The sequence below is a fragment of the Alosa alosa genome, chromosome 16 (assembly GCF_017589495.1).
Source record: "Alosa alosa isolate M-15738 ecotype Scorff River chromosome 16, AALO_Geno_1.1, whole genome shotgun sequence".
Lineage (NCBI taxonomy): Eukaryota > Metazoa > Chordata > Actinopteri > Clupeiformes > Clupeidae > Alosa > Alosa alosa.
The window spans coordinates 20,558,394-20,573,667 of NC_063204.1; the positions used below are offsets into that span (position 1 = coordinate 20,558,394).

General features: G+C 46.2%; 1 protein-coding gene across 4 annotated transcripts in view; it reads left to right on the plus strand.

The window, feature by feature from the left end:
* The window catches only part of stau2 (staufen double-stranded RNA binding protein 2), a 101,959-nt gene extending 88,826 nt beyond the window's left edge, over window positions 1–13,133 (plus strand). For 2 of the 4 annotated variants that reach the window (XM_048266743.1, XM_048266744.1), the window contains 2 exons: window positions 9,001–9,089; window positions 11,629–13,133. In XM_048266743.1, the coding sequence (XP_048122700.1) occupies window positions 9,001–9,089; window positions 11,629–11,722 (183 nt within the window). In that variant the 3' untranslated portion in view covers window positions 11,723–13,133. Of the gene's footprint in view, window positions 1–9,000; window positions 9,103–11,628 lie in introns of all 4 variants that reach the window. The other 2 variants (XM_048266746.1, XM_048266745.1) reach the window with 1 other exon arrangement.
* The last annotated feature ends 2,141 nt before the right edge of the window (window positions 13,134–15,274 follow it).

Sequence of the window (15,274 nt, forward strand, 5' to 3'; positions counted from 1 at the left end):
TCTCTCACTCTCCTCTCACTCTCACTCTCACTCTCACTCTCACTCTCTCTCTCTCTCTCTCTCTCTCTCTTCAGGACATCTAATTTTCTCTTCTCTCTCCTCTTGCTCAACTCCATTTAGCTCTTGCTCTCTCTCCCCCTCTTTCTCTCTGTCTCCCTCTCTCTCTCTCTCTCTCTCTCTCTCTCTCTCTCTCTGTAGCAGGATTCTGTGGGCTCCCAAAGGAGAGGTGCAGGAATGTTACTATGAGTTCTCTCCAGGGCTTTGATGTGGGGAGGACTGTGTGTGTGTGTGTGTGTGTGTGTGTGTGTGTGTGAGAGAGAGAAAGAGGAGACACTCATAATAGCTACAACAGTGTGTTTGTCTCGTTGTTGTTTTTTTGGAGAGGGGGTGTCTGTGGTGTTTGCGTACATGTGTGTACTGTATGTGTGTGTGTGCGTGTATACTGTAGGTGTGTGCATGTGAGTGAGTGTGTGTGTTTAGTGGTGTAGTCTTTCTGTCTCACGTTACCTCAGTGCAGCAGAGACAGCTACAGCACCGTTTTATATGGCCTTTTGAAAGCTGAACAGCTCTCCCACTTTTACAATAACTCTCAAACCAGCCAAGAGAGAGAGAGGAAGAGAGAGAGAGGGCCCTAGACACCCCATATCTTCTCATGAAACCCCTCTCCCAAACTCACCATTTTACCCTCTACAGAAGAACTGTAAAACATGCTTTAAAAACCGACGTAATGGCTGTTTAGTCTAGCTAGAGATCACTCGAATCTCCAAGAGCGTGGGACATCTGGATGGACATCCGTATGAGTCGATAATTTCATTTGTGTGTGTGTGTGTGTGTGTGTGTGTGTGTGTGTGTTTTTCCTGGCCGAAGCGTCAGAGCCCTGATGTGAAGGTTGTGTAGTCAGGTGTTGGGATTTAGTTTGTTTGGATTCGGAGTGACGTGACTACGAGGTGGAGTGAAAACAAAACGTCCGGAGGTTTCTGGTTTCCATTCAGGCCCGGATCCCGACGTGCTGCTGAACCCAGTCCAGCAGACAGTTGCGAAATGCCCTCGGCCCTCTGTTTGTGTGTGTGTGTTAAGAATCTTAGGAAGTGTGTGTAATATCGGTGTGTTTGTGTGTTTAACAGTGTGTTTGTGTGAAAGGGGTCATAAAAATGCATGTGGGTGTATTAGTATGTAAATGTTTGTATACTCATGTCTGTCTTCAAGCTTTTGTGTGGGTTCATATGTATATTGGATCTTTTGCTTGTGTGTGCGTGGTCCGTGTGTGTGTGTGTGTGTGTGTGTTGTGTGTGTGTGTGAGTGTGTGTGGGTATACACCTGCAGCGAATTTGATTGCACCCTCAGATCACAGCACAGCCTTTTATCGTGCTGCCAAGGACATCATGAGAATCTCACCCTGTCCATCCCCTCCTCTCCTCTCCTCCTCTCCTCTCATCCTCCTCTCTCCTCTCCCCTCTCCTCCTCCTCCTCTCTCCTCCTCCTCCTCCTCCCCTCTGCTCCTCCCCTCCGTCTCTTCCATCCCCTACTTTCCTGCTGCTGTCCCACTGCTCCTGGAGATTTGCATTGATATTTATTCATTTAGCAGACGCTTTTATCTAAAGCGACTTGGGATAACAGTAACATTCTTCAAGGAGTTGATCTTAGGTAACAATAAACACTGCTACAATAAATACTACAACCAGAGGGTGAGAGTGCAGACCTTTAAGTGTCAAATGGAAGGAAGTAGTGGTAGAAGGAGGGAAGAAAAGTGACATGTGAGGTGTGTTGGGTATAAGAGGAGATTCTCATGGAAGATAGTTTCTTGAAGATAGAGAGAAGCTCCCCTGCTGTGGTGGCACTTGGTAGGTCTTTCCACCAACAGGGAGCAACAGATGAAACAGACGTGTGTAGGGGGGGGCAGAGCCAGACGAGGTTTCCTTGGAGGAGCGGAGCGGCCGATGAGGTGGCAACCAAAACAAATGATGGAAGGGCCGATCAAAGAGCTGTGGGAAGCTGCGCTGTCCCTCCCCTCTGCTCCCCCTCCCCTCCTGGCTGATACTCTTGGCCTGGGCTAGTGGGATGCACTGTGCTGGGAGGACTCTCGGCATGGCCGAGAAAACACCAACCGGGGTGCTGGGAAAGCCGTCCTCACAATAACACGCACGCACACACACACACATACACACACACACACACACACACACACACACACACACACACACACACCAATACAAATGCACATACAGAGATGAACTTGAAAAAGATACATACACACACATATACGCACACACACACACACACACACACACGCACACACACACACAATGTCATACATAGACACACACAAACACATACATATATTCCCACTGATGCGAATGCTCATAAATGCGCTCAGACATGAACATACAAACAACACACACACACACACACACACACATACGCACACACACACACACACACACACACACATTCTCAGGTTCTTCATCTCTCCCTTGTGCAAACATCAGACGGATCCTGTTGGTGTCCAGCGTTGCACGCCTAGCTCAGCACGCAAAACAAAAGCCTCATTTTTTTTATTTTTTTTTTAACCGATGCCAACAACAGGATCAGTGGGAACCCGGTGCATTCTAGAATGTCAGTTTGAGAAAAACGCCCAGGCAGATGCCAACAGCCAGGGGATCGGTGGGAAAGGAACACCTTCTAGAATATCAGCTTTCAGAACTCGGAGCCCGGAGCAAAAGAACCTCCTGTTCTGAGTGTTCTTGTTCTTGTTTCTCTCCCGGACCGACGGACTGGCTTGTCGAGAGACACTCAGCTGCTCCGTGTGGAGGTATTTGGAGCTGCCACTCTTCCCTAAGCTAGCTGCCCCCCCCATCCCCACACCTGTGAGGAAGAAGGTGCTGGAAACGTCAGACAACCCCCCCTCCCCAACCAATCCATCACACACCCCTGACACCCCCCCCCCCCACGCCTTCTTTACCAGGGGAGACTTTCTCAGACACATGGAACTTGTCTCTCGGGGGGGATAGCCACTGTTTGGCCAAGGCAGTCAAGGAAATGAAAATGCAATCAGGGAAGCCATTAACAGCAGGCCAGACAAATGAGCCCTCACCGTCCTCTGACAAACTTCACCCCTTCTTTATCTTCTCCCCTGGCCCCCACCCTCACTGTCCATCCTCCAAACCCCTGACCAGTACTCCCCCACTCCTCTTCTTCTCCGCAAGTTAGTAAGCCATGTCACATTCCTCAGGGATTTTTTCCATCCTTTGAAGACGGAATGAAAATTGCCAAGAGAAAGCGTTTAGGCCCTCAGCCAAATGTTTTATTTTGCCCCTTTCTGATTCCTCTGGTGGGAAGGGTGTGTGTGTGTGTGTGTGTGTGTGTGTGTGTGTGTGTGAAAACAGAAGGGATGTTTGAAGAGTTTTATGGAGTTAGGAGGGGTGTTGTCATTAGTTATTCCAGACTCTGCTTGATATTTTATTTTCTCGATGATTGAGCCGAGCCACTTCAAGGCACCTTCGGCCTGTAGACTAAACAATATCTCACTACCCACCCCACCCAACACAACCCCCACCCGACCAGCCCCCCACCGTCGATGTAGCCGCAGCCAATCCGACTTCAACGGCCGCTTTATCTGGTTGGAAGAATAGCCTTGTAATTAGCTGTTGTTGCAGCAGATAGTGGTGTATTTGTCTTAGGCCAGGCCTGGGCCGGGATGAGCCGTGAGCTGACGCTCTGTGGCGGCGGCTGATTTATGGCATTTGTCTGTCCCAGAGCAACAGATGGGTTCACTGCTCTGCTTATTTACTCAGAGACACGGTGGACACACACCGCACCGGTAATTGTCCCCCGTGATTGCAATTTATTGGCCACGGCCGGCCGATGACCAATGGAGACCCTTGGTGTTTAGGTGTCCTCGTCATCATTTGTCACCATTTCACTCGCTTTTTTTGTTTGTTTTTCTTGCATGGCCTTGTTTCTTTCTTCCATTTTGCCTTTCTTTTTTCTTCCATTCATTCTTTTTCTCACCACTCCTACTTCACTTTAGCTTCTGTCTTTTGTGTGCATCCGATTGACTGTTGAATGTTATTTATAAGCACGGTACAGTCAATGTCTTGATCTACAACGTCTTACTTGATAGTCACGGTATGTGAAGATTTGCATCAGGGCTGTTTGGGGGAAAAAAAGGTTTCCGGAACAATAAATTGTCTCTCCTGATCTATGATGCACACGCTCATATGTGTTTTCCCTTCCAAACTCACATGTGTTTCAGGAAGTAACTTAGAATGATATTAATGTCAAGTGGTGACAGTACACGGCGTAAATCTAACCCAGACTATCCATTTAGCAGACTCCACTGTAACAAAGAGCCTTTGGGCTTGAGTGAGCTATGGGAAACCATGTGAACCTCTATACACTTATCAACATATAATCTCCAGAAAGGCTCCAACACCTGTACGCTGCTTTGTGATATGGAGCAGAATTTTTGCCAGTGATAGATGCAGATGTGATCGCGCGTTGGAACACTTCAGGCATAAATTCCCAGGCATGTTTTTCAATTTTCATAATAAAATAAAAACGTGACTCATAATATGTCTTACCTCATTTTTCAGGCTGTCCCAGTGCTTATCAGTGAATCAGGCCGTACAGAGGAAAACTCATCACTTGACAAATTATTGAGTGATGCATCACTCTGAATGATTCTCAGGCATGTGGTGGCGGCCAGTTGTGGAATTGGATTGTAAGTGGACTAATCGACTGATGGGCCCGATCTTGCCGTAAGTGGATTGGGTGAATTGAATGAATGCAGAAGTGTATTTTTCAGACTGTGTGTGTGTGCTAACCTGATTCCGCCAGATCGATTGCTTATTTTTTGCTCCGCATATCCATCTGGGAACTTTCCGTTGGAGAATGTTTGGGAAGGGGCGAAAATATTGCTTAGCTGATTGGATAAACCATCTGTCTATCACCTATGTTGTGTTTTTAAACTTACCATTTGAATGTGACATGAACCTCAAGGACAATCCCCACCAAGTGTTCTTGGCAGGCTACACTTCTGAAGAAAGCTTATTCCTTCTCGTTAACTAAGATTCAGGGCTACTAAACACTAACTGGAATTGGCAGACTGATTGGCAAGTGAAAATCTGAAGATCAGGATGGTCTCACGAGGCTATGTGTGTGCATTGAGGATGGTCTCACGAGGCTATGTGTGTGCATTGAGGATGGTCTCACGAGGCTATGTGTGTGCATTGAGGATGGTCTCACGAGGCTATGTGTGTGCATTGAGGATGGTCTCACGAGGCTATGTGTGTGCATTGAGGATGGTCTCACGAGGCTATGTGTGTGCATTGAGGATGGTCTCACGAGGCTATGTGTGGCATTGAGGATGGTCTCAGGGGCTATGTGTGTGCATGCATTGAGGGATGGTCTCCAGGCTATGAGGGATGGTCTCCGTCTATGTGTGCATTGAGGATGGTCTCAATGAGGCTATGTGTGTGGTCTCACGCATTGAGGATGGTCTCACGAGGCTATGTGTGTGCATTGAGGATGGTCTCACGAGGCTATGTGTGTGCATTGAGGATGGTCTCCGCACGAGCTATGTGTGTGTGCATTGAGGATGGTCTCCGCGAGGCTATGTGTGTGCATTGAGGATGGTCTCCACGAGGCTATGTGTGTGCATTGAGGATGGTCTCCGCGAGGCTATGTGTGTGCATTGAGGATGGTCTCACGAGGCTATGTGTGTGCATTGAGGATGGTCTCCGAGGCTATGTGTGTGCATTGAGGATGGTCTCCGCGAGGCTATGTGTGTTGAGGATGGTCTCCGAGGATATGTGTGTGCATTGAGGATGGTCTCCGCGAGGCTATGTGTGTGCATTGAGGATGGTCTCACGCGAGGCTATGTGTGTGCATTGAGGATGGTCTCACGAGGCTATGTGTGTGCATTGAGGATGGTCTCACGAGGCTATGTGTGTGCATTGAGGATGGTCTCACGAGGCTATGTGTGTGCATTGAGGATGGTCTCACGAGGCTATGTGTGTGCATTGAGGATGGTCTCACGAGGCTATGTGTGTGCATTTGGATGGTCTCCACGAGGCTATGTGTGTGTCATTGAGGATGGTCTCCACGAGGGCTATGTGTGTGCATTGAGGATGGTCTCAAGTCTATGTGTGTGCATTGAGGATGATGGTCTCTCCACGAGGCTATGTGTGTGCATTGAGGATGGTCTCACGAGGCTATGTGTGTGCATTGAGGATGGTCTCACGAGGCTATGTGTGTGCATTGAGGATGGTCTCACGAGGCTATGTGTGTGCATTGAGGATGGTCTCACGAGGCTATGTGTGTGCATTGAGGATGGTCTCACGAGGCTATGTGTGTGCATTGAGGGGGTTTTTCAGGCAGCAGCCGAATTATTTCATTTCCTCTTGAAACCCGCCCAGCCTGATTGAAATGTTTTGCCACTGTCTGGTGACATAAGTGTGTGTGATTTCTTCAAGCTGATAGCAATAACGATAGCGATGGCACTAATATGCCCTGAATACCCCCTCACACTTCCATTAAACCTCAGGTCTGTCTTCTAAACGGAAAAATGGACAGAGGGGACACTGGTCCTGCGTTTCATATTGTACTGTAGGACTGTACTAAATACCTCCAGTAGACCACTCTAGAGTGATCCACGTCTGAATTGTCATATCTATCCAAAACGATGTGGTTTGTATGAGAGGACATTTTTTATGTGATCACTATTTGAACGGACCCATAAGTAAGCAAAGACGATTAAAAATATTATGGGTGGGAAATCGTCATGTCAACAGGAATGCTTCATATGTGAAGTCACTGGCACTCTGTTTCACCAGAACAGGAGTGTTTGAGGAGAGAGGGAGTGAGTGTGAGAGTGTGGAGAGAGAGAGAGAGAGAGTGTGATTAGTTCGGAGACCAGGCGGTGGTCTGTGCTTGTTCACTACTCCCTGTTCTCACTTCCTCAGAGGCTGGGTGTCTGGTTGGGTTTAAGCACATGGTGGGGACATACTGTGTGTGTGTGTGTGTGTACTTCTGTGTATGCGTGTGTGTGTGTGTGTGTGTGTGTACTTCTGTGTGTGTGTGTGTGTGTGTGTGTGTGTGTGTACTTCTGTGTATGTGTGTGTGTGTGTGTGTGTGTGTGTGTGTTTGTGATATCAGAATTCAGCAGAGAATGTATTTACTCACTCCCTTCACATCCCAACTGTGCCTGTAATTTCGGCTGACTGTGTCTTGATTAGTCAAGACGAGGAATGCACATGCATACGCACACACACATACACACACCCACACATGCACATCTGTCTCCGTACGATATGCTTTCTGTCTCTCTCAGTCGCTCTCTCTCCTGAGTGAGAGGGGGTCAGAGGGGATGTAGTTTGGTGTGTGTTTGTGTGTGTGAGAGCATTTATGTGTGTGTGTGTGTGTGTGTGTGTGTGTGTGTGTGTGTGCACGCAGTGGGACCCCCTGTCAGCTGTGAGATTTATGTCATCTTCCCTGCGTCCCAGGGAACACATCTGGACTTCATGGGCAGGATGTCAGGGTGGGCTGGAGTGTCGGGGGCAGCAGGCCCATGTAGGCTCGCCCCAGCTCAGCTCACCCCAGCCCAGCCCGCCCAGGGCAGGCCCACCAGGTGCTTCTGCCCACTGTCAACCCACTTCTGTCAGCCACAGAGCCTACACACACACTCTCACACACACACACACTCTCTCTCTTTCTTTTCTTTCTTTCTTTCTTTCTTTCTTTCTCTCTCTCTCTCTCTCTCTCTCTCTCTCACACACACACACTTCCCACCTGCCTATGCCTTAATAGAGCTGATGGCTTCTGTCATGGGCTCATTGTGCTGTGCTCTGTCCTCCATGCGATGGTGCCCTGACGGCCAGTCCTGATTCACAGCTGCCCAGACACTAGGCAGACACATCTATGTCTTATTTCATGCTCTGCTAGACCTTCACATGACATGTGGTGCCCCCCTCCATGCACATTCTTGTATACACACACACACACTCTCACACACACACACTCCCTCTCACACACACACACACACACACACACACACACACACACACACTCCTATCTCTCTCTGTGTTTCTTTCTCTCTACCTTTCTCTTCCTCAAACACACACACACACACACACACACACACACACACACACACACACACACACACTTACTTCTGGGTATGACAGTGGAAACCTTTGTGGTCTCTGTGTTCTGTCAGGTGCTGATCCAATGCCCTTTGTATGTGTGTGTGTGTGTGTGTGTGTGTGTGTGTGCATATGCCTGTCTGTGTGTGTGTGTTTCTGTGTGTGCACACTGTTGGCCCTCAGCAATCACAGCTAATGTTTTTGAGTGTCTCTAATTGCGTAGAGACGTGTTGGGAGGAATCTCAGTGGATGTGTATGTGTGTGTGTGTGTGTGTGCGTGCGTGTTCACACCGAGCCCCACCCCCCCCCTCGCCACTCCTTTTGGCTGGTCTCAAAGCTGAATCACTGCCTCTTGCGTACCATCTCAGGCATTCTTTGATGTCACGATAAAACCCAGTGTGTTAATTTGTTTCTGCGCCCCGCTCCGGTGATTTATCGCCATCTCTTTGCATTGCTTGTCCAAGCATCGAATGGTAAACTTTGGGCTGTTGACTTAAGGAAATGCTGGGCCCAACACAAAGTGGAAATGTTAACCCAATAGCCTTAGATAAACAGGGCTGGGGAGAGGTGCCAAAGACAACAGGGAGAGGAATTGGGGAGTCACTATCTACCAGATTCCAGCCACTTCTGAAACAGATCTGGGCCTTGTTCTGCCAGACTGGAACCGGATCAGGGCCGAGTCTGTACCAGAGCAAGCCAACAGTGTGTGGGCATGTTTTCCGATAGTAAATGTTATTTAAAAAGCAGCTGACGTTTGTGACTCTCTCTTTCTCTCTTTCTCTCTCTCTCTCTCTTTCTCTCTCTTTTTCTCTCTCTCTCTCTCTTTCTCTCTGCGCCATCTGTTTTCCTCTCTCGGCAGGCTGCTCTAAGTGCCTTGAAACAGCTGTCGGAACAGGGACTAGACCCAGTGGAAGGACCAATCAAGGTAGAAAACGGATCATGTGAAATGTATGTACAAGCTGTAAGTATCCTGTACCCACGACATCCCTCCTACAACACCCACCAAAAATGACCTTACAAGTACATGATAATGAGTATTAGTGTGTATGGTCCTCATACAAATATTTTGTAAATTCTGTGTTTGTGTATGTATGTATATGTATATGTATATGTGTGTGTGTGTGTGTGTGTGTGTGTGTGTGTGTCTAATGTAAATAGTGACTGACATTTAGTAAGCTTTGTGTTGTCATCAACATAAACTGGACAAGATATAAAGCCCCAAAAAGCCTCCATCTAGTTGGTAAAGTGGACTGTTAGTTGATGGATAGTCTTGTTGAGTTGTTGTGAAATGTTCCTCTGCTTCCTTTTGCGTCGACACATCAGCAGTAAGGCATCACTGGGACAGGATGGATGAGAGTGCAGGTGTTAGATTGTTAGTGCTTGTGCAAGAGAACACAAAGAGCTCTCTTGGTCTGTTTGGTGCTAAATTCAAGAGTGTTTGACACGGCGAGTCACCATAAGCCTGGACCTGGTCGCCATCACTGGGCCAACACAAACCAGGTGTCCTGATCTAGTGGACACGGCGAACAAAACGAGCGAAATGACCGCAACTCGACACAGCACGGCTAATTTCACAAAGAGGCTGGGCACGTTAATGTACTGAGTCATCATCTTCGGCTGATGCATGGCGTTCGCGTGTCTACATCAAGACAACACTTTCGTGATAACTGCAGTTACGGGAACATAATCACAGAAGAAAACCAAACAAAATGAGCAAGTGCATTAACAAATAGGTTAATATGTTTACATCTGCCTCTGACTGGAATACACTGTACACTTCTACATAATACACTCCTGGAATACACCGCTAGTTAATGCAGTGACTACTTTATCATTGTATAATATATTGTGCACTATTTCTCCATTAAAGTAATTGTTTGTGTTCTTTTATGTTTTTTTTTATCCTGGACAGCATGTAGGTACTGTGAGAACAATGCATAGATTATCCTCCACGGTTATAAGCCTACAAAAAATATTTAATTTAGCAAAGAGCCAAACAGCAAATCACTGTCACAAGTGACTTGTGCTGGCACCGTAGATTGGTCTTCGATTCACTGGCAGGTTAGAGGGAGAGTGAAAGTGTGTGTGTGTGTGTCAGGGACTCTGGTTACAGACAGGAGAGGCGAGGCAGGCCAGGGTGTTGTGTAGATGTGATCCTTGGACATGGATGTGATTTGTCCTTTAAATGTCACCAACTGATGGGAGTCACCTCATCTCACTCAGTGGCTGAAGGAGATTAAACAAATGGAGACGCAACCGCACACACACACGACTATGCAGACACACACACACACATATATATACATGTGTATATATATATATATATATATATATATATATATTGTATATGGAAGCATGTATGCAGACATGTAGCAGTAGACAAGCAGACAAACAGATAGACACAGAAACAAAACACACATAAACTAAAAGTACTCAAACATATGAAAACATTTGCTAAAAATCATGTGCAGTCCTGCCTGTGTGCGTGTGCGTGTGTCTGTGTGTGTGTGTGCGTGTGCGTGCGTGTGTGTGTGTGTGTGTCTGTTTCTGTGTGTGTCTGTTTCTGTGTGTGTGTTTCTGTGTGTGTGTGTGTGTGTGTGTGTCTGTCCACATATGCCCATCCGGGGCCTCCCCAAGTCATTCCCTCTCCCATCCACACCCCTGCTAATATTTCCATCAGTGAGCCCCCCGGTGCATTTACATAGGCCACCCCGCTGCTCTGCCACCAGCTGCCCCCCCCCCGGGTGCTTTGCATGATCCTTATCACTGCATAGAGTAGCGCAGCGCGGAGCTGGGTTTGTGCTCTTCCGAGGGCCGTGGCTGTGGGAACCGAGGCTGCTGGGTCCCCTCGGTCGGACCGCTGTGCCATCGCCGTGGCAACCTTTTCGGGCTATCTCATCCGTTGACGAGCCGGGGGCAGCTGGCGAGTGAAATACAAGCGGGGGAAGCCGCGGGCAGACGGCAGGAAACGGCCGCAGCCATTCAAGAATATTTTCATAGTAGGTGTGTGCCTGGAAAAGGTCACCGAGCTGTTTTCTCTCCGGGACTCAGCGACCGTCATTATCCTCGTAAGGGAGGGAGGGAGGGAGAGAGACATAGAGGGAGAGAGGGAGAGAGAGAGAGGAAGGAAAAGGCTGCCTAAGCTGATCATCCCCATCCCGTCATCCCAGATTCAGGAGTGTGTTGGAAGGGAAAAGGCTCTCAAAAAGCCATTTCCAGCCCAGCCCCACACTCTCCAAGCTGGGCGGCAGCCACATAGGCAGAAAACAGCAGCCAAGTGAAAATGTATTTATGTTATATCAACTGCGTAGTTTTTGCAAGGTCTTTTTGTTTCTAGGTGTGTCACTGGAAGTTTGTGTGTGTGTGTGTGTGTGTGTGTGTGTGTGTGTGTGTGTGTGTGTGTGTGTGTGTGTGTGCGCGTCTTTAATGTGTGTACGATGTGTGTGCTGATCCACCTGTGTGCTGTACCTGTGTGCTCATCTTTCAGACAAGTGAAACATCTGGCCGAGAGGACGGACACTAAACAGACTAACTCAGGCACCACCACTCAGGACTGTAAGGATTCACAGGCCGTCGTCTAGGAGATGACCCCTCTATTCACCCTCTCCCAGCACCCTCTACCCCCCCTCACCTCACCTCGCTTCAAAATGTGCCCCTTTATCCCTTCAACCTGCTCACCGACCCGCTCACGATCCACTCACGACGGCCGCTGCGTCCTTCCAACCGTGTCAACATACAATCGGGTGGATGTGTGCTGGGAATGGACATGACTGGGAAGCATTAATCGAGTCTTATGTGAAGACAACACTATCCTAACACAAATATGGAGACATTTTTAGCGGACACTGCATTTATGAGAAAAAAAAGTAATCACGAAACAAAGCAAAGGCTAAAACAAATGAGAGAATGAAAGAAAAAATGAACAAGTAGGCAAACATGTAATATTGAAATCAATCAATGAACCGAATGCATGGTACCGATCAAGGGAAATTTCAGTGACTATACTCTCGAGAATTTCCCCTGTTTTGATAGATGTTTTTTATTTTCTTTTGTCTTTTGTCTTTATTTGAAGAAAACATAGTCAGCAATTGGTATGTATGAAACGATGCAACCATCATGCCATAGTTGAGAATGAAATGTTACAACAGAAAAACAAAGTTGAGGGCAGTAGCAGATTTTTTTTGAAGGTATATTTTCTTTTTTTTTTTTGTTTTGTTCTTAATCTATAAAATAACAATGCTTGACTATTTAAAAATTAACCAATGCCAGTGCTGTGAGCGTTGTAGTTGTTGTCTTCATATATAGTCACCCAGCTTAACCTTTTATGCTGACATTCATCTATCTATATGGATGTGTTTGACTTTGCAGAGTAACACTAAAGAGTTCCATGTTAACAAAGCGGAAATAAACTGGTCTTAGAGTTAATCAGTCGCAGGGCAGTCCCCAGCAACTCAAGTGGAGTTGTCCCAAGCCAAACGGACTTGGTGCTGGCTTTCTGAGTACTGTTCTGCCCGTAATAATTTGATTTCTTGGAATAGAATTACTGGAGAGGTCGTGGTGTACAAACGCTGGTGGGCATTCACTCTACACTAAGGGCCAAAATGTGACATCCTTCATCATGGAAACAAGAGGACCGTGTGTGAGCACAAAAATAGGATTGGACTAAGAAAAAAAACCTCTCAGCTGATCTAGTAATTCTATTTCATGGCTATGTCTTGCTCCCCATGGTTTTGTTTAAACACATCTACACCCATTTTGTGTGTTGTAACCAAGGCATCAACTGAGTGCTTTTAACATCTGCATCCTGAGGTTACCCTTTTGAGAAGAGAAGCAGCCGTGCTTTGTAGAGCACTGTTTCTCCTTTCAACTTGAAATGTCATCGAAAAGCCAAGACTACATCTTGAAGGATCTTGTTTGAACACATGCTATGATGACAAATATGTGTCAGAAAACGTTACTGAAATGCAGTAAAATCACATCAGTTCGTGTTGATATTGTGTCAGATTGTCTTCTTTTTGTGTGACAGAAATGATATTCAAACAATATGATATTCCAACACCATCAGATGATATTCAAAGACCTTTAGAACAATGTATGAGTTGATTTAATATCAACCCTCCTAAAGGTCATCTTCTGTTGTGCAGTTCAGCAAAAAACAAAGCAGGTGGTAAATGAAAACTATCACATGTAGTGTTAAAACAAACCAAAACAGGCCTCACAGTTCAGTGCTTTTTTATCCTGGAAGGGACCACATCTCACAGAGGCCAGGCACCACAGAGAGAGTTTAATTTTGTCCTTGTAAATGAGAAAGCAACGGGAGCGCATGCTTGTGTCAACAGAGTTACGGATTAGACGCCACGTCCTGAGAGACAGAGGCCTTATTGAGCCTCTCATCTCCAATTATCTCATTACACAGGTAAGCAGACCTCTCAAGACACACGCATTTCAATGACTTCACACGCTCACACGCCACATATGGCATTTCTCTCTCCGAAAAATTATTAACTTGCCCGCACAGAAATTTCTAAGGGCTATATTTTACAAACGTGTCACACAACGTTGCTGTCTGTGCGCTCATTCAGTTCAGAGCTGCTGTTCAGTTACTAACCTTTCGGCCAATCAGAAAATAGGATTTCTCAACCAATCAGGAAATAGTTTTGTTTTGATGTGGGTCCGCGGAGTCGTGGAGTGAAATTAGGCCCGGTGCTTCGTCTGATAATTTGCTGCGCAGTTAATCAAGATACCGCGGACCGACAAAAAAAGAAAACAAACGTTTCTGCTATCGATGTCATTAAACATGGAGCCATACAATAAAATGGTGGTAGGCTATGAGCGTTCATTCAATGCAGGCGTCTGCGCGAGAGAAACTGAAACTAATCGATAACGTTGGTATCAAAGCTCCGCTTCAACCTGTTGAATGCTATTTAATTGTTTAACGACACTTAATAGAACAACGTTGGTTTTTGGAACTTCCATAGAAACAGAGCAGAGACTGTATAATACACTGTATAGCACTGAGTATTGTATAGTCAAATTTGAATATAACGTGGCCAAAAACTAGCCTTCTCTGTTAAAGATCAACAGATCAGTGATTTACGCCTATCTGTTCGCCAAAAAAGCTGGTATTGAATCCTTACATTCAGGCATTCAAATTAAACTTCATTAAAAACATGTATTTTTCTCCATTTCCTACCAATGTATGATGCTTGCATGAGGGAAACATCCCAAAACAATAGCACCCATATAATTCTTGCTGTTTTGAGAAGTATTTATTTTCTTATGCAAGCATCATCCAACCATGCAAAAGCAATGAAACTAATTATATCTTACATTAGTAAAGCAGTCCTCTGATGTACATGGCACAAAACATATAAGTGAAAGTGCATGTATAACAATATAGGCATAATAATGATTGTGATAATGATAATGACGATTGGGAGGGAGTGGGGTTGGGTACGTGTAGATGAGCCCTATGACCCCAAAGTCTGCCATGACTGGGCCTCAGGTCAAAGAAGTTTGAGAAAGGCTGGTCTGCATAACCTGATGCGCCTGAAGGCACGGGTTGAGGACCCAGTCAGTTACGTCACAATATGCACATTTGTTTAAATTCATACCTACGTAATCACCATGACCAAAACCTACCCATTGACCTACATACCGACCCATTTTTTTTTTTTTTTTGGCTGTTACTGCAAACAAGAATATTTTTAAGGATGGCCTCATGACTGTGAAAATGGCTGACATTGAACCACAGTGCTTTAAATGGGAGCCCCCAGTATCAGTCATCAAGGCATCAAAATCTGCCACAAACACTTACAACACACAACATCACTCATAAACACACACACACGGACAGAACCACCACTGTTCAAGAGACCATTTTGGGGCTAAATGTGCTTTTTCTCATTTGGTTGTTTTCTGTTTGTTTATAGAGCAGAATGAGCCACTGCTGTTCAAAGGGCCCATTTGGGTGAAATTATTATTATAATTTATGTTATTATTATTTACTATAGGGTTCTAGAATAAATAAAACAGTGTGTTTGAAATAATGGAATTTGTGCTCTCTCATGAAGCTGGGTCTATGGGACATGGGGAGGGTGGGTCTCTGTTGATTGGAGGGGGCGTGGCGCCAC